General features: G+C 40.2%; 1 protein-coding gene across 1 annotated transcript in view; it reads right to left on the reverse strand.

The window, feature by feature from the left end:
* The window catches only part of SLX4IP (SLX4 interacting protein), a 209,615-nt gene that overhangs the window by 22,288 nt on the left and 162,654 nt on the right, over positions 1–24,673 (reverse strand). Inside the window, 1 exon segment of the mRNA XM_081559108.1 lies at positions 2,242–2,319. Coding sequence (XP_081415234.1) covers positions 2,242–2,319 — 78 coding nt within the window.

Raw genomic sequence — 24,673 nt, forward strand, 5'->3', positions numbered from 1 at the left:
TCAGACATGACTCAGCGACTACACAACTGCCTCAGTATTTGTATAATACACATGTATCGTATTTACAACGGAAATAAAGCTAATTTTTTCTAAAAGGGAAAGCCTTCCTTTTAGATGTGACCAATTTTTATTATTTTGAGTCATGAAAGTGAAGCCTTTTATATACAATGCACACTGCCCACAAGAAATGACAGTGGGAGGGCCCTGAGACAGTGACAGAGAACAGGCGTGAAAGTGTCAGTTATGCAGACACATGCCTCCTGCACAGTCGGTGCCTCAGCCACTTGGAGAGGCTAAATTATACCAAAATGATGTTCTGGGATCCACTCTCTCCTCACCAGCTGTCTCCTTGGGGGTCACCTTCTCTCCTCCAACTCATTCTACTTGGGGCAAGTGGGTCACCAGTTTCAAAAACAGCTCTGCTTACCCTGCTCAGAACCCTGCCCTAGTGCTTCACTGCTCACCACGAGACGTGCAACTGATCAGTCTCTACAACCAGGGCCAGACATGCTGTTCTGTCTCTTCCGTCTGGTCCTCAGGCAGCAACCCCCACTGCAGCAGGCTTGGGTGTGTTTAACCTCTGACCCCACATGGATGCTTTGGGCTTCCCTTGTGGCTCAGCTGGTAAAGAATCCACCTGCAATGCGGGAGACCTGGATTCCGTCCCTGGGTTGGGAAGATCCCCTGGAGAAGGGAAAGGTTACCCACTCCAGTATTCTGGCCTAGAAAAATCCATGGACTGTATAGTCCATGGGGTCGCAAAGAGTCGGACAAGACTGAGTGACTTTCACTTTCACTACATGGATGCTTTATCTGGCTAGGTAAGTACAGATGGACATTGAAAAGGCAGAAAAACAAAGTTAACAAAGCAGTTAATATTTAGTCACTATTTCTTAAAACATCTTATTGAGATAAGTGATAACCAGTCTGTTTCCTGCTTTCTGGAAGGGGAAATGGAGCCACAGTATTCATTATTTGTACTCCCTCTCCCAACATGACAATCTTGAAATACAGTAGCTCATCAGTGAATCAGAACCAGAATTCAAGAGACTTCCTTAACCCTTCCAGAGCAGGGGGCCCAGGTTTAATCCCTGGTCAGGAAACTAGATCTCACATGCCACAACTAAGGCCCAACACAGCTAAATAAATAAATAGAATATTTTTTTAAAAAAAGAACTAGAATTCAAAATTATCAGTTCTATCAAATGATTCTTCTGAAAAATAAGAATGCTAGAATAGCATATTTTAAACAATTTGGTGCCAGGTATTTTACCAATAGAAAGCCCTTCACTCTGCTTAGGTTGTAATTGAGATTTGTATTAACATTTAAATAAAGTAAAAATTTAGGCAATGGCAGTCCCTACCATGAAGGGTAGTTAGGCTGTATTTTAACAGATACAAAATTAACTGATTTATTTTACTAAGAGGATTGAACAACAGTGGAAGGCCTCACCATGAGAGTAATACAATCAAGTGACACTTAAAGTTAAGAAAGTGCAGATAATTGCAAAGATTCCAAGACCAAACTTTTATACAGTTAATTTTTTGTTGTCGTTGCTTTGTTTAGAATACTGCATTTTACTTGGAAGTACTACTGCTTTTATTTTTTCCTAAATTTTTATTGGAGTATAGTTGCCACACAGGTCATTTTTAATGTCCTTGTTTCATATCTTATTTACTAAAATCAGCAAAGGAAACTGAGTTAAATTTTCTTTCCGAAGCTCAGATAGACTTGGAGAGCAGTCGTTAGCATCTGACTCTGTTGTTGTTGGCTGGACACACTTGACCTCGTCTCCTCAGTGGACATCTTGACTCGGGGAGTAATGGGGGCAGTGGGCCCGATCACACATCTATGCAGAGGCCCTGGTGGCTCTGGGCGGGGAATGTACTTTTTCACACACGCTTGCTCTGTACTCCAGGGCCTCAGTGCACACAGAGAGTGGTGAAGTGATTCGCAGTCTAACTGCCTGAAGCTACTCTGGAAGCTCAAGTGCAGAGATGCAGCAGGAAAGGAAGGTGGAGCATGGCCCTGCACACTGGGCTGAGGCAGGCAGTGAATAGAGCAAGATGGAAAAAAATAATCACAAGCGCTTGCAAATACTCTTAATTAGTACTTCAGTTTCATGATGTACTTCAGTTTCAGTGGCTATGCGGCCACTAGGAATCATCATTCCTTAATTTTCATTCCTTCTCTAAGGACACACTAATTGTGCAGAATGACCCAAGAAATCAGCTTCTTACCTGTCCTTGGTGAGCCCCTGAGGCAGCGGAGACGTATTCTTCTCTTGAGGAAATAGGCTGTGATGTGAAAGCCGTAACCTGAAAAGTGAGTATCATGCATCACTCATGTGTGGAATCTAATTTCAAAAATGATACAAATGAACTTACTTATGAACAGAAACAGATTCACAGATTTTGAAAACAAACCTATGGTTACCAAAGGAGATATGTGAGGAGGGGAGGATACATTAGGAGCTTGGGATTAACATATACCCACTACTATATATAAAAAGATAATCAACAAGGACCTACTGTATAGCACAGAGAACGACATTCAATATCCTCTGATAAACCATAGTGGAAAAGAATATGAAAAAGAATGTATATACATACGTATAACTGAATGACTTTGCTGTACACCTGAAACTAACACAACAGTGTAAATCAACTATACTGCAATAAAATAAAATGAAAATGCCTGTAAAGTAAAAGAGGTCAGCAACAGATTATACACTTGCCTGTGAAGGAACCCCACGGGCCCAACCCAGTGCCTGCCACCCAGTGAGCACTCAATGATTGCCTAGTGAGTGAGGATCTGTAGAGGGCTTTTCCCGAGGAAGAGGTGCATAATGCCCGTGTAACTTCTAGGAGGCCTGGCCAAGGCACCTGGAACGGCCTCCAATCACTGAAGCAGCTCAGTTACTTTATCTGTAAAATGGCATAACTGAGGAGGTCTGACCAAACAGGCCTAACAATCAGGCCCTCAGGTAGGATGCTTAATTCAGGCTGAGCTGTTGTACCATTGGCCACTTTCTGATATTCACTGCTTATCAGCTCACATAATGAAGAGTTTAAACTATTTGAAGAGGAGTGTATTTTGTCTATAAGTAAGTTATTATAATTCAAGTACAGTAAACCTTTTATATAGGATGTGATGAAACAAAATATGACATAAGTCCCCCTGCCTCCCCCCAAAAAAGAGGCAGAAAAAACTCTCCAACCACCAGAATGGCCAAACTGGAAAAGGCCACGAACACCAACTGTTGGCAAGAATGTGGGCTAACAGGAATTCTCATGCACTGACAGCTGCTTTCAGCATCTAAAGCTGAACTCAAGCATAAACACACGGTGCATGAATAGCACTTTTCACAAAAGTCCCAAACGGAACTGATGCAAATATCCAACAAAAGTAGAATTTTTCATTGAAAACAAAGTGGAGTGTTGGGGAGGTAATAGTCACACAGTGCACATCCTACTCTGCCCCTAAAAGTAAATGAACTTCAACTAGAGGCCATACCAGGACTAAATCTCACAAACATAAAGTTAAGTGAAGGAAACCTGGTCCGAAGGAGTGCATTCCATCTGTAACGATGGAGACAGTACCATCCCTCTGACCGTCATCAAATTCTGCAGCAACGAAACTTCCGTAGTCACAGGAAGGACCAGCATAGTTCCTTCCTCTCTCCATCCCTCCCTTCTTTCCCCCGCTTCCAGCCCTGCTCCAAGTATAAAGTACTCTGTCAATGAGCCTCAGAAATGATCAAGTAAAAATGTCTAGTTAACACAGTCGAGTACTTGGTGGAAGAATTGGAAGTGAAAGGCCCACCGAAGAACGGGGAGGGCTCCCAGGTTCCCAAACAACTTCAGCAAATTGCTTATCCTCAGAGACAGGATTTTAGTCATAAAATTGGAAGGTCCAGGAGTTAAAAGAGGTGGTCTCCAGGTCCACTGGACTCTCCAAAGACAAATACGATCATTGTTTTGAAATAATTTGTATGTAAAGAATACAATTAAAGAAGTTTCCAGTTCTACATTCAAGTATCCTTCTGTCATCCTTATAGAAAGATCCAGAACATCAGTGACCACAGACCTGATGCTCTGTCTACACAAGCTGTGACAGCACAATTGCTTTAGCCATGGGGATTTCGCAACAGCAGTGACATCTATGACAGGATAATCTCCAGGTTTACAGAAATGAAATACGTTTTTTCCTAACAAACTTGAAGTGCATCGCATTTTGGTCATGTGGCTTTCTTCTGCTTAAAATGTCAAACGAAATATGCACACCACTGGCATTATTCTGAGTGCTTTAAAACAAATACTTCAGCCCTTAGGTCACCAAGAGAGTGGACGTGACATCCACATCTGTTTATTTGTCTTGCAGCTGGGGGAGGGGCATGGTAGGAGACTTAACAGTCAGGGACATAGAAACACACAAAGAGAAGTGATTTTCAAAGTAATGATTTATTATGTGAGTTTTGCAAGGACTGAACAACAACAAAAATGCATTATCCAAGTCACTCTGTCTCTGCTGGTGGATCACACTTTAACGCTTACGAGTTCCACGTCATTAGGGGTCAGAGAACATGCTCCAATTCTCAAAACTCTTTTCCCTGTACAAAATCTCCAGGAATAAAGTGTTATTGGTAGGAAGGGGCTAAATCTGAAGTTGACTAGGAAAGTTCCAGTATAAGTTCAGGAAGCCTGGTATCTGGAGATACCACTTGAGTGATAATTAAATCCTGCTTGGTCAGCTGTCTCAATACACCACGTTCCCCTCTAGGAAAATAAAGCAGCGTAAGTCAAATTCTGACTCTTTTACTACTGAAGTTACCAGAAGAATGGAGTTTATTGAAATCTTTCCTCCTCTGTCCCACTCCCCTTACCACCCCCTCACTGCCCCCAGGACAGAATTATCTTAAAGGGAATCCTTCCTAAACTGGTGTCTTCTTATGGTTTTAGTGGAAAACCCTGCTGAACACACCTATAAGAGAAATGGTAAGTTTACCACGTAAAAGAGATTGGTACTTGCTTAGTCCAAATTATACTGGCTGCGGGAAACCTTACTGTTTAAAGAGAAAGCAGAAGAGAGAGAAAACACAAAAAGTGTTTGTGTTGGTTCTTAGAGCAACCTAATTCTGATATGTAAGTAAAGAAACTCACAGCTGTTGAAATACACTGAACTGACATACTTAGGGAGCTGTATTTCATTTATCCACAGATAACAGGCAGTGATAAAGACTGCATTATCTTTGCTCTTTAATGACATCAATTTCACAGAGTTGAGCAGGCCTCTGAGATTGTGTACTAATCTGGGGCTCAAGCAAAGCTCCACTATGCTCGAAAGCTAAATGGCAGCTTGGCAAAGAATCCAGGGGACCCTCTGTTTCCCCTTCTCGGGCACTAGCTCCAGGCTTGCAATACTGAAGCTCTAAAAGCCCAGTCAGGGCTGGGAGGAAGAAGCAAAATGGAAATCATAAAGTGATAACCTTTTCATCTGAAAATTACATGGCAATGGTATTCCAAAATCTAGAGGCACTTGTAAATTACAATTAAGGATGCCTGTTTTCTTGAGAGCTACTATGGTCCTCCTTAGCCTGAAAAATCTATCTTTAGCCACCAATAGAGACTGGGATTAGAGAGAGAACTGCTTTATCATGGAAGCATTTTTCCACCAGTAGTCTTCAAGAAATAATTGGGTTACCATGATAGCTCAGACGGTAAAGAATCTGCCTGCAATGCAGGAGACCCAGGTTTAATCCCTGGGTTGGGAAGATACCCTGGAGAAGGGAACGGCAACCCAATTTAGTATTCTTGTCTGGAGAATTCCAAGGACAAAGAAGCCTGGCGGGCCTCAGTCTGTGGGGCTGCAAACAGTCAGACACGACTGAGAGACTAACAGACACACACTGCATTGCTTAATGTATGAGTCGTCCAGTCCCAGCCAGAGACCACCGTCTCCCCAGCAGTCCCTAAAGTCTCCTATCCCTGTGCCTTCCAAGCGCCATACTTTATAAGGAGCTGCTGTACTCCCCATCACCTTCCAACAGACGACCTCCCAAGCCCCAGTGACGCTCTAGAAGGCAACTGTTACCACATGCACTTCCTTCTACTCTTCTCCAAAGAACATCAAGTATCTGAGAAAAAAAGGAGATGGGGTCATATTTGTGAGATAAAGAAAGGGTGGTTTCTGCTTTAAGGACAGAGTTCTGCTACTATTTCATTTCGCATTCTGTCTAAAATAAACTGCTCCAAATGGCTTTATGAGAAATTCAGAGACTTTATGAAATAGAAAGGAAAAAACAAACAAACAAAAAAGTCTACTATGAGTTGAACAAGTTCTACCCTGACTTAGCGAGGCAGCAGATTAGTCTTAAGTAGTACTGTGCTCCAGTGAGTAATAGTACTTTTGAAGGGACTGGTCATTTATTTGGGTTGTTATATTAATATTTCATAGTCCCAAGATGCTAAGAGCAAATCTCCAACATGGAGTTTTTACTGTAAAGCCATCCAGCTTTGCTTGTTTTCCGGAGGATTCCTGGCCAAGTGACCTGAGCTTCCGCAAGACTGCCAAGGGGAAGCTGCAGTCCAGCTCGTGGTGGGAAGCCCTCTCCCACTGTGATTAGGAGAGCAATTCACAGGAGCCTGGGAAACCGCCTTGGGCTCACCTGCTGAGCCCCTAGACGGCTAGCCTGGGGCCTGGGCAGGAAAGCACCACTCACAGTATGCTCCACCCACCACTTGGTGAATCCCCTCCAGCAAAGCCTTCTCTCAAACCACAGGAAGCCCTCAGCAAGAACTACTGTGGCCCATAGCACTTCTCTCCCTGGGACAACTGCTTCCTTAGTATCATTACTTACAAACATGAAAAATTTCAAACACCCAGAAAAGTGGAAAAACAGTGCCATGAACACCCAAAGCCCACCATCTAGACTCAATAATGGTTAATATTTCACATACACACTTGTTATATACCATTTCAGAATAGACATCATGATGGTTTACTCCACAATATGTAATACAGACTCCTACACGATGACATTCTCCTACTGACATGACGTTATTGCTTAAATAGACTCTGCTCCACATTGAAATTCTCAAACTGTCCCCCAAATCACAGATACACCTCCTGAGTTAGAATCCAACCAAAGGTCAGGCATTGCATCTGGTTTTGTCTCTTTCACCTAGAATAATCTCTCTCCCTTTTATCCACTATTTTAGAATGCCAGCCACTTATTAATTTTGATGGTTTCTTTAGCTGTTGCGGGAAATTGTAAGTTTAAACTAAAGCTGTGATCACAATTTGAAGTCTAGAACAGAGATGATTTGAAGATTTAGTGCTAAAGTTGATTTCAAAGAAACCAAACCTTAAATTTATAAATACTTCAACTTTCAGCAAAGGTAGGCTTACCTAAGCAGGTGGGAGAGTGGTCTCATATTGGTCTACATTTCCTATAAGAAAGGGCACTTGGTGGCAATCAGATGCCTGTTGGCTGAACTAGCAGCAGCTCCCTCCTGTGAGCCAGTTCAGACTTGTAACTGTTTCCAGGCTGAGGTCCTGAGTCAGTGCTCATTCACCAGCTGAAGACTTGAGTAAGATTTAGTAAGACAGCGGGAAGGAAGGGGCTGACACCTATCAAGAACGGACAGTATCTTGGTGTTGGACTACTCCAGGAACATAGAACATACTTAAAAGATGGAGACTACATCTGTTTTAAAGCGATTTCGTTCAGGAGAAATGATGTCATAAGTCATGACTTGTGGACCTGTGCCTATTCGGAAAGTTATACCTGTCCTTATCAGATGGTCAAGGACAGAAAAGTCATGAGTTTGATACCATCTGTTAGAACTTAAAAGACAAACTAAGTATGACACGGAGCCTTGGGAAAAGACTTTATGGAGCCCTTTGAAACATTTTGTGGGTCTCAGTGTGACCTTCATCACTGCTAATGTGGGTGTGGATGTAGAAAGAAATTAGTTCTGTGGGAACCAAAAAACAAGAGTCCTGTCATAAGTTTAAGAATACACACAGGATCCTAGTCTAAGACCACAACTGGGAAACAATTTGGGTGGGTAAATGGAATATTTGGTCCTGGGTTAAAAATTTCACTTATTACCCAAGACATTTAGAAACTCCAAAAAATTTCCCTTGAGATAACATTTCATGTCTTTAAATAAGGACAGTACTGGACTCTGAGTCACAATAAAGCTATGTCTATTTGATGCCAAAACAAATGGGCAAACTGGTTAGATTCATTAAAAAGAAAAGAAAAAACCTATGAACAAAATAATTATTACTTGTGGCCAAATTTAGTCAGGAGAAAAACAAAACAAATTTTCTACCTGTAGCCTCACTACCCGTAACCTGACAGTCTGTATGTAATACCACTGGTCACATGCTATTATTATTTACAAGATCCATCAGTTCAGTTCAGTCACTCAGTCATGTCCAACTCTTTGCAACCCCATGGACTGCAGCATGCCAGGATTCCCTGTCCATCACCAACTCCCCAAGCTTGCTCAAACTCATGTCCATTGAGTCGGTGATACCATCCAATCATCTCATCCTCTGTTGTCCCCTTATCTGCCTTCAATCTTTCCCAGCATCAAGGTCTTTTCCAATGAGTCGGTTCTTCCCATTAGGTGGCCAAAGTATTGGAGTTTCAGCTTCAACATCATTCCTTCCAATGAACACCCAGGACAGATCTCCTTTAGGATGGACTGGTTGGATCTCCTTGCAGTCCAAGGGACTCTCAAGAGTCTTCTCCAATACCACAGTTCAAAAGCATCAATTCTTCGGTGCTCCGTTTTCTTAACAGTCCAACTCTTACATCCATACATGACTACTGGAAAAACCACAGACTTGACTAGATGGACCTTTGTTGGCAAAGTAATGTCTCTGCTTTTTAATATGCTATCTAGGTTGGTCACAGCTTTTCTTCCAAGGAGCAAGTGCCTTTTAATTTCATGGCTGCAGTTACCATCTGCAGTGATTTTGGAGCCCCCCCAAATAAAGTCTGCCACTGTTTCCACTGTTTCCCCATCTATTTGCCATGAAGTGATGGGACTGGATGCCATGATCTTAGTTTTCTGAATGTTGAGTTTTAAGCCAACTTTTTCACTCCCCTCTTTCACTTTCATCAAGAGGCTCTTTAGTTCTTCTTCACTTTCTGCCGTAAGGGTGGTGTCATCTGCATATCTGAGGTTATTGATATTTCTCCTGGCAATCTTGATTTCAGCTTGTGTTTCATCCAGCCCAGTGTTTCTCATGATGTACTCTGCATATGAGTTAAATAAGCAGGGTGACAATATACAGCCTTGATGTACTCCTTTTCCTATTTGGAACCTGTCTGTTGTTCCATGTCCAGTTCTAACTGTTGCTTCCGGACCTGCATACAGGTTTCTCAAGAGGCAGGTAAGGTGGTCTGGTATTCCCATCTCTAAGAATTTTCCACAGACTGAGAAATTATCACTTCAGATTTTTTTCCCATACTGTTTTCCTACTTTTTTGTTTATAAGAGTATATATACCCTTAACAGTAAATATGAAAACTGTGCTTAGATAATATTCAAGCACAGATGAGATGATATTTAAAACAATGGTTCCCCACAGTAATGATGGGAGTGATGTGATACTGGATACTTATAAAACTCAAAAGTTACCGACAAAGTCCTTCACTCACATTTATACAACTATGTATAAAAGAAACAGAGTTTTAACAAATCTTCTAAATGAAGTAGCTAGTTGTTTGAAGTCTTGGCTCTTGAAACAGGTCCTCTGCAAAATCGGTCAAACTTCCCATGCTCAACACGAGGAAATACCAGATGAACCATGACCTCTGTGGGCCCTGTGTCTTGCATGGGCGCACTGCAGCTTCGACAACCATATGCGCTGAGTTCTTGAACCATGGCACTATTCCAACAGGATCACAGACTCACAGGACAGGAAAGATCTTTGAGAAGTCACCTGGTCCACTTCTTGCTTAGTAGTCAGATCATATTTAAACCACATTTTAAAAACAACACTGAAAAAAAAATGCCATGCCTATGTGTGGGCAACTCAGTTCTTCCTTTATCACCAGAGCTGAGGTTGCAGACTAAAATGCTTAAGGGGCAAGACAGGTAACAGGAAGGGCTGGGTTCTGACATGGAGAACTGGAGAAACCACACAGCTGGTTTAAAGGGGGGCAGCCGCTTCGAAATTCCAGCCATCAGCTGCCACTGGAAACTCTGGCACAGGATACTAGATTTTAAGCCTTGCCAGAAAAGCTGGAAATCTAAATTTTCATGTGAGACCTCTAAAATTTCAAATTAGCAATGAATTCAAAATTTTAAAATATACTCTGCAGTCCAAAGAGAATGTTCCCAAGGGCCGCTTTGGCATCACACTGTCAGTTTGCAATCTTTAATCTGAGTCACTCACACTCTAGGTGAAGCTCATTCTCCTGTGTCTTGTCTTCAGCAGAGTTGAAGGAAAGCTGGCCGCTATCACGTGCTTGGACACAGGTATTCAGTTTCAATGTAGTCATTTACTCTAAGCTAAATAAACGCAGGTCCTTGACCTCACTACACAGGATGTGTTTATCTATATTTAATCATCTTTCTGACACTTCTAAGTCCTGATGGTAAAGCTACACAGTTAACGGTCTGACTCAATGTGGGGGAAAACGAAAAGATTATACCATTTTAGAAAACAATAACTGCATGAATGCGTGAGATCTGTATTTTTAAAAAAACAGAAAACCTCACATTTAGGAAAAAAAGGACTTGAAAAGATTTGAGAAACATATCATGTTCTTGGTTGGAAGGCTTAACCAGTGTTAAGATGTGAATTGTCCCTATATTTATTTATTTAACAAACATGTACTGTGTGACTATTATGCACCAGACAATTCCAATCAAAATCGCAATGAAAATGTTATTTCTGTGTGTGAAAGGAGGAGGCAGTTTGGAAGTTGCCAAGAAGAATTTGAAAAGATAATTTCAAAGAAGACTAAAAATAGAATAGATACAAAATAGGGGGGAAATTACAAATGAAAAAAAAAATTCTAATTAAAAGTAATATACACTTAATGTATTAAAAACACACACAGAAACAAAAAAGAGGCATAAAGAGATGGTTAAATCATCAAAAATACAACCACCCAGAGACAGTCACTTGTCACTTTAACCTCAATATCCTCCAGATCTTTTCTCAATATATATAATCACACATATATTCTTCTCCCTTTTTACACAAATGGAGACAGGTTAGAAATGCTGCTTTATAATCTGATTTTTTAACAAGTCTCAATGTTATGTACATTGACTTTGTGTATGGTGTCCATTAGGAATCCACTTTTATCCTTTCCCCAATGAATACTCTATTGAGCAGTCAAATAGAAGGTCCCCAATGATCTGAAATGCCAGCTCTGTCATATGTAAACCAGTCTTTCTCAGTTATTTTATTCCAATGACTAAGAGTCAACGCACACTGTGTTAATTACCTGAGCTTCATTTATAAATCGCAGTATCCAGTAGTGCAAGTTCCTCTCCTGATCCTCAACACAGTTTCCACTCATCATAAAATTACTTGGAGTTATTCTTGGTCCTTCCTACTGTCATATAGCTTTTAGTAATAGCTTGTCAAACGTCATGAAAAAACTCTGTTGGGAGTTGTGGTTAGAAAGGCCTTGAATCTATAGATTAAGTTGGGGAAAATATGATCTTTATGATAATGAGATTTTGTATGCATTTAACATGGTAAGTCTTCCAATTATTTTTAAGGACTTTTAAAATGTCTTTCAATAAAGTTTAAAATTTTTCTACATAAATTTATTGCATACTTTATAAGTTTATTATGAGGAACTTCCTGTTTTTTTTATTGCTACCGCTATACATATCAGCTCCTAAAAATTATATTTTCCAACTGTCTGCTATAATAAAGTGATTTCCATGTGTTGACCTACAGCTGAAAAACCTATTAAATCTTATTATTCTAATAATTAGTCTGCATATTTCCTTTAGACTTTTCTATGTATACATTTACCCCGCAAAATTTTGCTCTTTATTTCCAACATTTTACCTATATTATTTTCTTTGTCTTGTTTGGGCCGGAACCTCCAGTAATCGTTGAATATTGTAGTAACCGCCTTTGTGGTCCTCTCAGTTATAAAAGGAATGCTTTTAACGTTTTACCACTGAGAACAATATTTGCTATAGACTTTTGTAGACATGAGCCTAATCTCTCCAAGAATTTTTATCATGAATGATAGCTACTTTTTTCAATCTAGTTATCATATGCATTGTTCTCTTTTAACATACTCATGTTGTAAATACTAATAGGCTTTCTAATTATGAACCACCTTGGCATCATGTCATGATTCTTCTTCCACATCATCAAATTTGGGTTGCTAACATTTAGGATTTCTATTTTTAATGTTTGAGTGAGACTGACTTGTAATTTTCCTCTCTTTTATTGTCCTTATCTGGTTTTAGTGTCAAGTTATACTAACCTCATAAAATGAGTTGGAAATGTTAGCTATTATTCTATTATACAAAACTGGAATTATCTACTTCTTAAATTTTGAGGGAATTCTCTGGTAAAATGTTCAGATCTGGTACTTCTGAAATAGTGGTCTATATTCTTTATAGTGGTCTATATTCTTTAACAGGGGTTATTAAGGTTTTCTATTTATTCTTTTTTGGCCCCACTTTGGGGCATCAGGGGTTTCCCTGGTGGCTCAGACAGTGAAGAATCGCCGGAGAGCCGGTTCTAACCACTCCAGAATTTTTGCCTGGAGAATTCCATGGACAGAGAAGCCTGGTGGGCTAGGCTATAGTTTATGGGGTCTCAAAGAGTCAAACGTGACTGGGAGACTAACATTTTGGGGCCTCAGATCGGTGCCCCCTGATGGAGAGTGCAGTCTTTTTTTTTTTTTTGGTTACGCTGTTGTGGGGGTTTCTAACTGTGGTGTCTCCTGCTGTGGAGCACAGGCTCTAGGTGCACGGGCTTCAGTAGTTGCAGTGTGTGGGCTCAGCAGTTGTGACATACAGGCTTAGCTATTCTGAAGCCTGTGGAATCTTCCCAGACCAGGGATGGAACTTGTGTCCCCTGCATTGGCAGGTGGATTCTTGACCACTGTACCACTAGGGAAGTCCTCTATTTACTCTTAACTTGACTTTGCAGCTTATCTTTTTCTATGATTTTTTTCCCTTTTCACCTAAGCTTTCAAACTGACTAGCATGAAGTGGTTCTTAATAGTCTTTCATTAGTCTTAATTTCTACTGACATTTAATTACATCTTTTTCACTACTAGTATTTCTACTTCTAGCAATTCTCACTTGTTTCACCCCTGATTTAATACATTTTCTGTATAATTTCTTTATAGTCTTTCATTTCTCTCCTCTATTTTCCTTGAGTTTATTAAGTTGCTCTTTAACTTCTTAAGCTAAATGCTTAACTCATTCATTTTCAGCCTTTCTCTTAGGTATGCCCTGCTTCTGGAAAGTAGTCTTTTAATTATCATTCACTTTAAATGTTTTCTGATTTCAATTCAGACTTCATTTCTGACCCACATATTATGTACAACTGTGCTTTTTAATTTCCAAAAGTACCTCTTTGTTATTGATTTCTAAGCTAATTTTATCACAAAGAATGTGATCTTACATGATTATATTCTTTGAAATTTTTTGAGGCTTGCTTAACAGTTTAATGTGATCTAGTTTCATAAATGTTCTTTGCATATTTGATAAATATGAGCATTCTCTGGTTACTGAGTTCAGTCTTCAAATTATGTCCATTGGTTTAAGTTTGTTATTTGTTTTGGTCCAATCTTCCACCTTTTTATCTTTTCATCCTTGTGATCAATTAATTAATGAGAATGGTGGGGTAAAGATCTCCCTTTAAGATGGCAGATTTATCAAATTTTTTTCAACTCTATATATTGAGCATGATATTTTTAGGAACTGTATTATCTACATATAGGTTTAGAACTTTTATATGTTCAATGAATTGAACCTTTACTCAATAGTCAGTGATTTTCTTTAATGTTAGTAATGTTTTGTGCCTTAAAGATTTTTTGATTTGACACTAATATACCTGCTCCAGCTTTCTTTTCAATGGTATTGGTCGAATGTACCCTTTTCCTTCCTCTTATCTTTGACTTTTCTTATGTTTGAGGAGTATCTCTTATAAACAGCACAAGAATAAAATCTTTAACAATGTAGTCAAAAATATTTGATCATTGTTATCAATAAATATAGGTTAATATCTATTCTTCTGTTTCACTTTTTCTGTGTTTTCTTTTTAAGACTCTTTTATTGCCATCTTGGGTTGACTTATTTGTTTTTCCTCCATTCTTTCCATTTTCCTCCTCCTACTCTGAAATTTGTATCATCCCTTTCTATTCATGGCCTTCCTTTGTGGCTCAGCTGGTAAAGATTCTGTCTGCAGTGCAGAAGACCTGGGTTTGATCCCTGGGTTGGGAAGATCCCCTGGAGAAGGGAAAAGCTACCCACTCCAGTATTCTGGTCTGGAGAATTCCATAGACTGTATAGTCCATGAGGTCGCAAAGAGTTGGACATGACTGAGTGACTTTCACATTCACTTTTCATTTTTCTATTCTTGCAGAGTTCACATTATTATTTTTCAAATGAATATTTAATCTAATAAGTCTAAAGCTAGTCTACCTTTTTACCGCCCTCCAAAAGTCAAGACCTACGGATGCTCTAACTAATCTCCCATGCCCCTCTTCCACTACATATCTGACAATGCTTTCCAGGATTTTAGCTTTATCTTGATTTTTATAAATTCCATAAATTACTCACTTTTGTTGCTTAGCAGCATCTGCACAGTTATCATTTTCTTTGTTTGCATCTGACTGTTTCTCAGGCCTCTTCTCTGGGATCATGCCCTGCTTCTAAACAAGAGCCTTTGAAAGTCCTTTTAATGACATTTTTGTGAGCAGTAAGCTATTTCAGTTGTCTCTATGTTTGAAATTTATTTCACCTTCAATCTTGAAGAACAACTTCACAGAATACAGAATCCTAGGTTGACAATTATTTTTTTTCTCAGAACTTTAGAAAAAAAGTATGCCAGTGTTTTGGATTCTACTTTTCTCCTGTTAATTAATTAATTGCTTTTTAAAAGATGATGTGTCTTTTTCTTCTGGAAGCTTTTAAGATCTCTTTTAAGTCTTTGGTATTTCGGAACTTAATTAAAGTCATATACTGGAATGGGTAGCCATTCCCTTCTCTAGGGTGTCTTCCCCACCCAGGGATCAAACCTGGTTCTTCCGCATTGCAGGTGGACTCTTTACCATCTGATCACCAGGGAAGACTGACTAACACTTTAAGTCTTCGGTGTTTTGGAATTTACTACAATATATCTAGGATCTTTTGAAAAATTTATCCTGCTGGGATCTTCTGAGATTTCTTAAACCAGAGAACATATGAACATATCCATCACCACTTTTAGAAAGTTGTTAGTCTTTTCCACTTCAATTCTTGCCTCCTGGTGTCTTTTTCACTGTTTTCTGGAACTTTTTTTTTTAAATGATAAATTTGTTTTCTCTTTTCCTAATTTCCAGAATCCTGCTAAAACTCTGACCAATGTGAAATTGCCACATTCCATTCCAGAAAACTGTGAAAGTGAAAGTGTGAAAGTGCTAGTTGCTCAGTCATGTCCTACTCTTTGTGACCCCATGGACTGTAGCCCACCATGATTCTCTGTCTATGGAATTCTCCAGGCAAGAATACTACAGTGGGTTGCCATTTCCTTCTCCAGGGATCTTTCAGACCCAAGGATCGAATCCAGGTCTCCCACATGGCAGGTGAATTCTTTACTATCTAAGCCACCAAGGAAGTCCAATTCAAATTCCTACCAGGAGTATACCATCATGTCCATTTCCCCACATTCTCACCAATACTGGGCCTTCAAATACAGAACAGGTGCTCATGGCTTCACCACCACTCACGGCTTTTTAATCTCTATTTCTTTGACTGCAGGTAAGGACAAGCTTTATTTCAGATTCATTTGTATTTCTACATGTCCTTTGTTCATTTCTATTAGGGAACAGAGCTTTTCTGAAGTTATCTTTTACACTGATTTATAAGCATAATTTTATAAGAATTACATTGACCTTTAACTGAAAATTTTTTCTTCTCGTAGTATCACTTATATTTTAACTCTGTTTATAGTATTTTTATTTGGCCAAAGTATTTTCCACTTTTATTTTGTCAGATATATGTCTTGTTTTGAAATTCTGATATAAAGCTTTTTCTTATGCCAAAAGACAACAAAATCACTTACATTATCATTTTCTTAAGATATTTTTACCTTATGTATAAGTAAAACATTACAAACTAGTGGCCTACGAAGTGCACGTGGTGTTATCAAAGTTTCTAAATTAGTTACAAGCATTTTAAGGATTCAGAAAGTTTACATGAAAATATGGACTTCCAGCTTTGCTTGAAAAGTCAGAATATGTAGCACATGGGCCTGCATTTCCATGATGGCACAGAGTGGTGGAAACTGGTAGAAGTTCCTGCAAGCCAGGTGGGGCAAGATGAGGATCGCGGGTCGTCACAGGACTAATGAAAAGGGACACATTCAAGGGACACTTCAGGGACAGAAGCAGAGACAGGTTTGGTGGTCAACAACCAATGAGGGCAGAGGGGGGTTCCAGTGACAGATCTCCCAGCTTTGTTGATGGGGTGAATGGAGGCCTGTGAAGGAACGGGGCGGGGGGCTGGTGGTAGTGGGAATCAGTAAGACCACGATCCAAGCTTTAGATGTTGAGCACATCTGTCTGGGAGGCACACAGAAATGAGATGTGGACTTCAGAAGGAAGTGAAGACAGGAGATAAATGCTGAGTTGACTCTGGCCAAAGGGCAAAAACGTCCACCATGGAGCACATCAAACAAGACGTGAAGAGGACAAGGAAGAGGAAGAGGCGCCCAAAGAAGCAGTCGGACAGGAAGAGGGATAACCAGGGGAGAGAGATCTTAGAAGTTAAAGGAAAAGAGTTCCAAGATCAAACACATTAGCAAAGGCAGAAATATAACGAAACACTAGGAGCTGACAAACAAGAGGTGGCTGAAAGCACTTCTGAGGTAACTCCACAGCAGAAGAATGAATGGGGGTGATAAAGAGGGCACCAAAGGACAGCGTCTATTCTAGGAACTCTGCAAAGATGAGGAGCTCCGGGGGAAACTGCAGAAGTGAAGGCAGCGCATCATGCATCCCCATTTCGCTCCCCAGGCTCTGCCGGCTTTCTCAGTAGGCACTGCCTCTCAGTCTGTAAGGCCCTTACTGTGGTTCTGGCCGTCAGAGAGGCGGTCACTGCTTTCTCCTCCGGGTGAAGGTAGTCTGTTTTCTGCTCTCTATCCACTACTCAGCCTATGTCTGCAATGAGCATTCCTCTCAGGACTGTCAGTCATTTGGGATTTGTATTCTTTACAAGGCGCTAGGTCTTTTTGCCATTTTTGATGCAATCCTCCAGCCATGGATGAAAACACCAAATATGTCCAACATTTATCATCAATCCTACTGTCTCTTCTAGTTATTAAATAAACCACTGTGAAGTTCAAGCGACCATCTATGGGTCTCGAGTTTTTCCAACTTCCAAGCATGAGCTCCTTGCCCATATCTAAATCACTTGGGGAATCTGAATCTCCAAAGCTAGGGTCTTTCACACATGCATAGGATTCCTGCAACTCTCATATCTGAAAATCTATGTAGAGCTGGGGAGGTGCCAGAGAACTGGATTGTTTTTAAAAAGCTCCAGGGGATTCTGATGCACAGTTTAGGTTTGGAAGTCACTGCTCTAAATCTTATTTTGCTGATTTACTGGTCTGTTATAATGAAATTAGTAGCAAGAGACTTGCTAGAGTAATGGTGGTACTTTACAAAGTTCTTGGAAGACAAAAACAAAACGCAAGTTCTGTAAGTGAATATAAGAGAGAAACTACCCTGGTTCCTTAAACACAAATAGGCCTTTAGCAAGAATACTATAGCAACAGTGAAGAGGCATGGAGAGAAAGCTAATTTCTAAGGCACTCAATGCCCAAACTACCAAGACAATTTATGAGAAGCCAATGCATATCAGCTCAATTATTATCACACCTCTGGAAGATTTCAAAGAACATCTCTCATGCCTTCTTTGTTTTCTTTTCTCTCTCTTAAGTGCCTGCTGATCAAGTTTTTCATATGGGAAAATAAAAACAAAAACCTCACCACCTGCTTTTCCTTTTTTTATCTTCCTTTAAGTCCTTAGAGTTCACACAATGTACATCATTTTGATGTGTAAAAATTAAAGTGATAGGTATACAATGACTTATGATCTTACTTAAGATGCTAAATCAGATCTCATATAGGCTCTGGTTAAAAAAGGAACCAACTATGGATGCTACAGGCAAAGTTTAGAAGAATATATAATGCGGTCTTTTAAACTTTGTTGTGCTTATATTTACTATAGTAGAAATATCAAAAGAACCAATGGAAAATACTGACTTATAAAAAGATCATAAAACAGAAACTCCATTTTCGCCACATATACATTGTTAATAGAGTAAAAGAGATACAACCAAGCATCATGTCTGCCCAATGAGAGGCTGTGGTAAGTACAGCCCAACTACCACAAAGGGTTCCTGCACAGGAAAAACCACAGGGGACCTGACTTCATCAAAGCCCTCGCTGCCAGGTTACAGGAAACACAGGGCTAGGAGAGCATGTTAACATCACCATGTAGATGCAGCCAAACCCCAAATGTGGGAAATTCCAGAGGACACTTGACCCAGTTTCTTCAGCAAGTAAATAGCATGGAAAAAAATCTGGGAGGAGTGTTCTCATGGTTCAAAGAGATATTTATCTTAGGTAAAGAGAATCAGCGGAATGCAATCAATGTGTAGATCAACTTTGTTTGGACCCTGATTTGAACAAACCAATTATAAAAGAATTGAAGAGATATTCAGAGAACTCTGAAAACAGACTATATATCTGATGACATCAATATATTTCTTTTCCTGGGTGCCACTCTGATCATTAAAAAAACAAAAACAAAAACAAAAAACTTCATCTTTTAGAGCTATGCATACTGAATCATTTTTATGTAAAATAATATGATATCCAGCATTTACTTTAAAATAATTGGGGGGAGGGACAGGAAAAAGCACAAATGAAATAACACTGGCCATATGTTAAAAATGTGATGCTGGACGGTGGATAGGTGGGGGTTCGTTGCATGATTTTATTGTTGTATGTATTTGAAATTTCTAAGTTATAAAATGAAAATGAAGATTCTTTTGAAGAAGCTTATTTTTTAAAAAAGAAACACCATCACTGGATGAAAATTCAAGAATCTTAAAAAATATGCATATTTTTCTTTTAAATATTTTGTGTTAACAATAGCCTTCTTTCAAAGTCTCAGATCATAAATCCTGATTAAAGCTTGCTTTTCTAGGTAATTTGCTAATTTTGGAAATAATACTTTATAAAGAATGCAAAAGTACTCTTTATATGTTGTGAAATTCAGCTGTAATCTTTAGAATCATCTTTTCTAAGGAGATTAAAAGGCAACCAAAGCAGAAATAGCCCAACAGGTGACCGTAAAGCTCTATCTTTCTGAAGCCTCAATAAACATACTGCTGTACTTGTAACAGGAATCGTAACCTCACTCTGAGAGTCTTTAACTATTAGCAGCCCAAGCTGAAAATATAACTTGATTACAGATACAGTTATATGGATAGGTACAGATACAGCCTTGCAGTAAAATGAGCATACTGCTAAAAACTGCATCTGAGGAATCTGACAGGCTGACCTCAAGGAGACCTTCCTGCTAAAAACACAGAATCCAGGTAAAAGAAAAAGCAGGTTTAAATACATGGCTAAGACTGAAAGAAAGGGAGGCGTCCAGGAAATACGAGGACTGGAGAGGGCAAGAATAGAGCCCAGCGAGCAGACCCTCTCAGGGCCGTGGAGAGGGTCACACACACTCAGGCAAGGACTGAGCTGTCCCCCCAGCCGTGCCCTGCGCTGCCGCCCAGCCCTGGGAGGAGGCGCTGCTCCATCATCCTGAGAAAACCCCATTCCCACTTGACTTGTGTATGTTTCTTTTGCTGAATGCTGAGAACTCACCATCCCGAGGCTCCACAAAGCCTCCCAGAACGTTTCACCATCTCAAACTTCCTGGCGGTGCCTCCCACAGAACCACTTTCCTTCCCCTGTTCTTTCTCTCTCCCCTCACGTTTTCAAGATCACACTTAAACTCACTTGACTGAGATCTGAGACACAGGTCCCTGCTCTTCTCACAGTAACTTTCTCTCTTCCTTTAATTGCTTTTGTGAGAAGGGCCACATGATACGAGCCTCTCCACTTGGTATCTGAAGATACTTGGCCCTCTGCAGGACTCTGGAGTGGCCCATGGGGAGTCCTGGGGATCTCAGTGGGTTCCTGGAGCCACTGTGAGCCTCAAAGCTGTGGCCACCCACGCCAGGGCAAGAACACGTGCGTTTCCTCCAGCCGCGAGCCCTGCACGGTCCCTCTCATGCTCCTCCCTGGCCTTGCACTACTTGCTGGGTTACTGCATTTGTCTTCACCCTTTCTCAGTGGCACTTTCCTCCCGTCAAGCCTACTGTGCCCAGGTTCTACAAGAAGCTCTAGTAGTTCTCAGAGTTTCCACTGTCATCACCCCCCAGCCCTGGGCCCTGGACTTGCCCTGAGGTCCCAAGCTCTGAGGGCCAGTTCTTTCCCATCCACCTGTGTCTGTCCTTCCACTCTGCTCATTCCCACCATTAAAATCCCCTCTCAAGGCACTGGAGCAAGGGTCAATTTTTTCTCAGCTGCCTTTTCAAAATACAGTTTTTCTAACAAACAAATCAACAAAAACTTGACTGAACCCAGGAAAAATCAGAGATTCCTTGGAAATGGCAGTAAGGCCATCAGGGGTAAACAAGCTTGGGATGCTCATCTTTGCCCAGAAATTCTGTTAGTCATGTAACAGAAGTTGAACATGACAGTACACATCACACTCATGATGAGCTGTCATGCAGGTGCAGGCTGGCAGCACGCTGGAGTTTTCCCATATTCTCAAGGCATTCTACTGAAAACGATCGGAGAAGAGGAGTTATAGGGACCAACATGAATAGGAAACGTATAAATATGTATATATATATGTTGTTCTGTCAAAAGCTGTTCCTCTAACAGTAATACTCAAACCAGAGGCATCCAAGCCCTGCTGCTCCTGCATCTACCCCAGAGAAGAGACAGAGGAGCAGAAGGACCATGAAGGGCAACAACAGACGTTGCGGGAACTGCAGATGCCAAGAAAGGGTGTGTCTAATGAAACAAGGGAGAGAACAGAGTCATCTGAGAGGAGGGAGATCCCCAAGGAATCTCCCCCAAGGACACTCAGGCAGAGTATGGAAGCATCAGGTGGATTCCGCTACGAGGACAGAGGATGGGTGGGGGGCGTAGCACCCACGTCTGTGTAAAACCACAGGCCACTCCTGGGGGCTCCTGGAGGGTAGGGTTCAAAATGCATAGGAGGAAAGGGATGAAGGATGGACAGATAAGCAAAGGAGACCAGACTGTAAGTCACAGTCAACTTTACAACCTCAAGTAAAGGATTTTAATGAGAGTGACTGAGACTCATGAGTGTTCCCAGTCATGTCTTACAAATACTGATAACCCAGAGGCTTTCCCATTAATATGAAGACCTTGACTATAACAAGAATCACTTTTCTCTTCATTGATTTGGTTAAAATGGAGTAACTGGAGTTCATACATTTGTGAAAGAGTTTAATCTAAAACCCTGGCAGAATCAATAGTATTTAATTAATTCATTAAAAGTCAGGTTTTATAACAATTGTTAAAACAACTGTTTTATAATGATTGTTAAAACAATTAATTTATAATGATTGTTAAAACAACTGTTTAATAACGATTGTCAAAACAACTGCTTATAATCATTTAAAATGGTGTTTACAATGACTAGGTTAAAACAGAGTCTTGATCCTGACCAATAAATGTCAGTTCTAACCTTGCTGGGAAGACAAGAAAATAGTTCTTTAAAAGAATGGGAGGATGATTTAAAATTTACTACAAAGCTACTGTAATTAAAATAGTGCAACACTGGCATAAAGACAAATGAATAGAAATAGAATTGAGAGTCCAGAAACATACCCTCTTATTTACTGTCAACTGATTTTTGACAAGGCTGCCAAGACAATTAAATGAAGATAGAATAATCTTTTCAATAAATGGTACTGGGACAACTAGATATCCACATGTAAAAGAAATGAAGTTGAACCTGTACATCACATTGTATACAAAATGAATTCAAAATGGATTAATCAGCTAAATGTAAGAGGCAAAACTTCAGTTCAGTTCAGTTCAGTCACTCAGTCTTGTCCGACTCTTTAAGACCCCATGAACCGCAGCACACCAGGCCTACCAGGCCTCCCTGTCCATCACCAACTCCAGCAGTCCACCCAAACCCATGTCCATTGAGTCGGTGATGCCATCCAACCATCTCATCTTCTGTCGTCCCCTTCTCCTCCTGCCCTCAATCATTTCCAGCATCAGGGTCTTTTCAAATGAGTCAGCTCTTCACATCAGGTGGCCAAAGTATTGGAGTTTCAGCTTCGACATCAGTCCTTCCAATGAACACCCAGGACTGATCTCCTTTAGGATGGACTGGTTGGATCTCCCTGCAGTCTAAGGGACTTTCAAGAGTCTTTTCTAACACCACAGTTCAACAGCATCAATTCTTCGGTGCTCAGCTTTCTTTATAGTCCAACTCTCACATCCATACATGACCACTGGAAAAACCATAGCCTTGACTAGACGGAACTTTGTTGGCAAAGTGATGTGTCTGCTTTTTAATATGCTGTCTAGGTGGGTCATAACTTTCCTTCCAAGGAGTAGGCGTCTTTTAATTTCATGGCTGCAATCACCATCTGCAGTGATTTTGGAGTCCATAAAAATAAAGTCAGCCACTGTTTCCACTGTTTCCCCATCTATCTGCCATGAAGTGATGGGACCGGATGCCATGATCTTAGTTTTCTGAATGTTGAGCTTTAAGCCAACTTTTTCACTCTCCTCTTTCACTTTCATCAAGAGGCTCTTTAGTTCTTCTTCACTTTCTGCCATGAGGGTGGTGTCATCTGCATATCTGTGGTTATTGACATTTCTCCCTGCAATCTTGATTTCAGCTTGTGCTTCTTCCAGCCCAGCGTTTCTCATGATGTACTTTGCATATAAGTTAAATAAGCAGGGTGACAATATACAGCCTTTATGTACTCCTTTCCCGATTTGGAACCAGTCTGTTGTTCCATGTCTGGTTCTAACTGTTGCTTCCTCACCTGCGTATAGTTTTCTCAAGAGGCAGGTAAGGTGGTGTGATATTCCCATCTCTTGTAGAATTTTCCACAGTTTATTGCGATCCACACAGTCAAAGGCTTTGGCATAGTCAATAAAGCAGAAATAGATGTTTTTCTGGAACTCGCTTGCTTTTTCGATGATCCAGCAGATGTTGGCAATCAAAATGGGTTAATCAGCTAAATGTAAGAGACAAAACTGTAAAGTCTTAAAAAACAGATACTTGTAAATGTTCACGGACTTCATGTAATTGTTTCTTAGATATGATATCAAAGGGACAAGCAATGAGAAGAAAAAAAACAGATAAATTGGACATCATCAAAATTTAAAACTTTCAATGTTTCAAAGGATACCATCAAGAAAGTGAATGGACAATCCTTAGACGATGAGAAAAATTTTGCAAATCATGTATCTGAAAAAGGTCTTGTATCTCAAATATGTAAAGAACTCTTATAAAAACTCACTAATACAAAGGCAACTCGTTTTAAAAAATAGGCAAAGGATTTGAATAGATAGCTCATCAAAGAAAATATTCACATGGCCAACAAATATCTGAACAGATGGAAAACATCACTAACCATCAGGAAAATGGAAATCAAAGCCACAACAAGATACCACTTCACATCCGCTTGTTGTTTAGTCACTCAGTCGTGTCCAACCCTTTGGGACCCCATGGACTGTAGCCTGCCAGGCTCCTTTGTCCACAGGATTTCCCGGGCAAGAATACTGGAGTGGGTTGCCATTTCCTTCTCCATTCACATCCACTGCTGCTGCTGCTGCTGCTAAGTAGCTTCAGTTGTGTCTGACTCTGTGCGACCCCATAGACGGCAGCCCACCAGGCTCTGCCGTACCTGGGATTACTAAGAATGACAGATAATAATGAGTGCTGACGGGATGTGGAGAAAATGGAACCCTCTAACACTTCTGGTGGGAATATAAAATGGTACAGCCACTTTGAAAAACAGGCTAGAAGTTCAGTACACTAAATACAGAGATATGAAATTATCCAGAAATTCCATTCTTAGGTATATACTCATAAGAATTTAAAATAAGTATCCACTGAAAAACCTATACAAATGTTCATACCAGCATTATTCCTAATACCCAAATGGTTGAAACAACCGAAATGTCCATCAACCAATGAACAAATAAATGAATGTGATGTATCCATACAATAGACTATTTTGACAGTAAAAAGAAATGAAATACTACTGATAAATGCTACAACATGGATGAACCTGGAAAATATTATGCTAAATTTAAAAAGCCAGTTAACAAAAACAACATATTGTATGATTCAGCTTATATGAAAGG

This window comes from Giraffa tippelskirchi, chromosome 13, assembly GCF_054371585.1.
Source record: "Giraffa tippelskirchi isolate mGirTip1 chromosome 13, T2T-mGirTip1v1.2.pri, whole genome shotgun sequence".
NCBI lineage: Eukaryota > Metazoa > Chordata > Mammalia > Artiodactyla > Giraffidae > Giraffa > Giraffa tippelskirchi.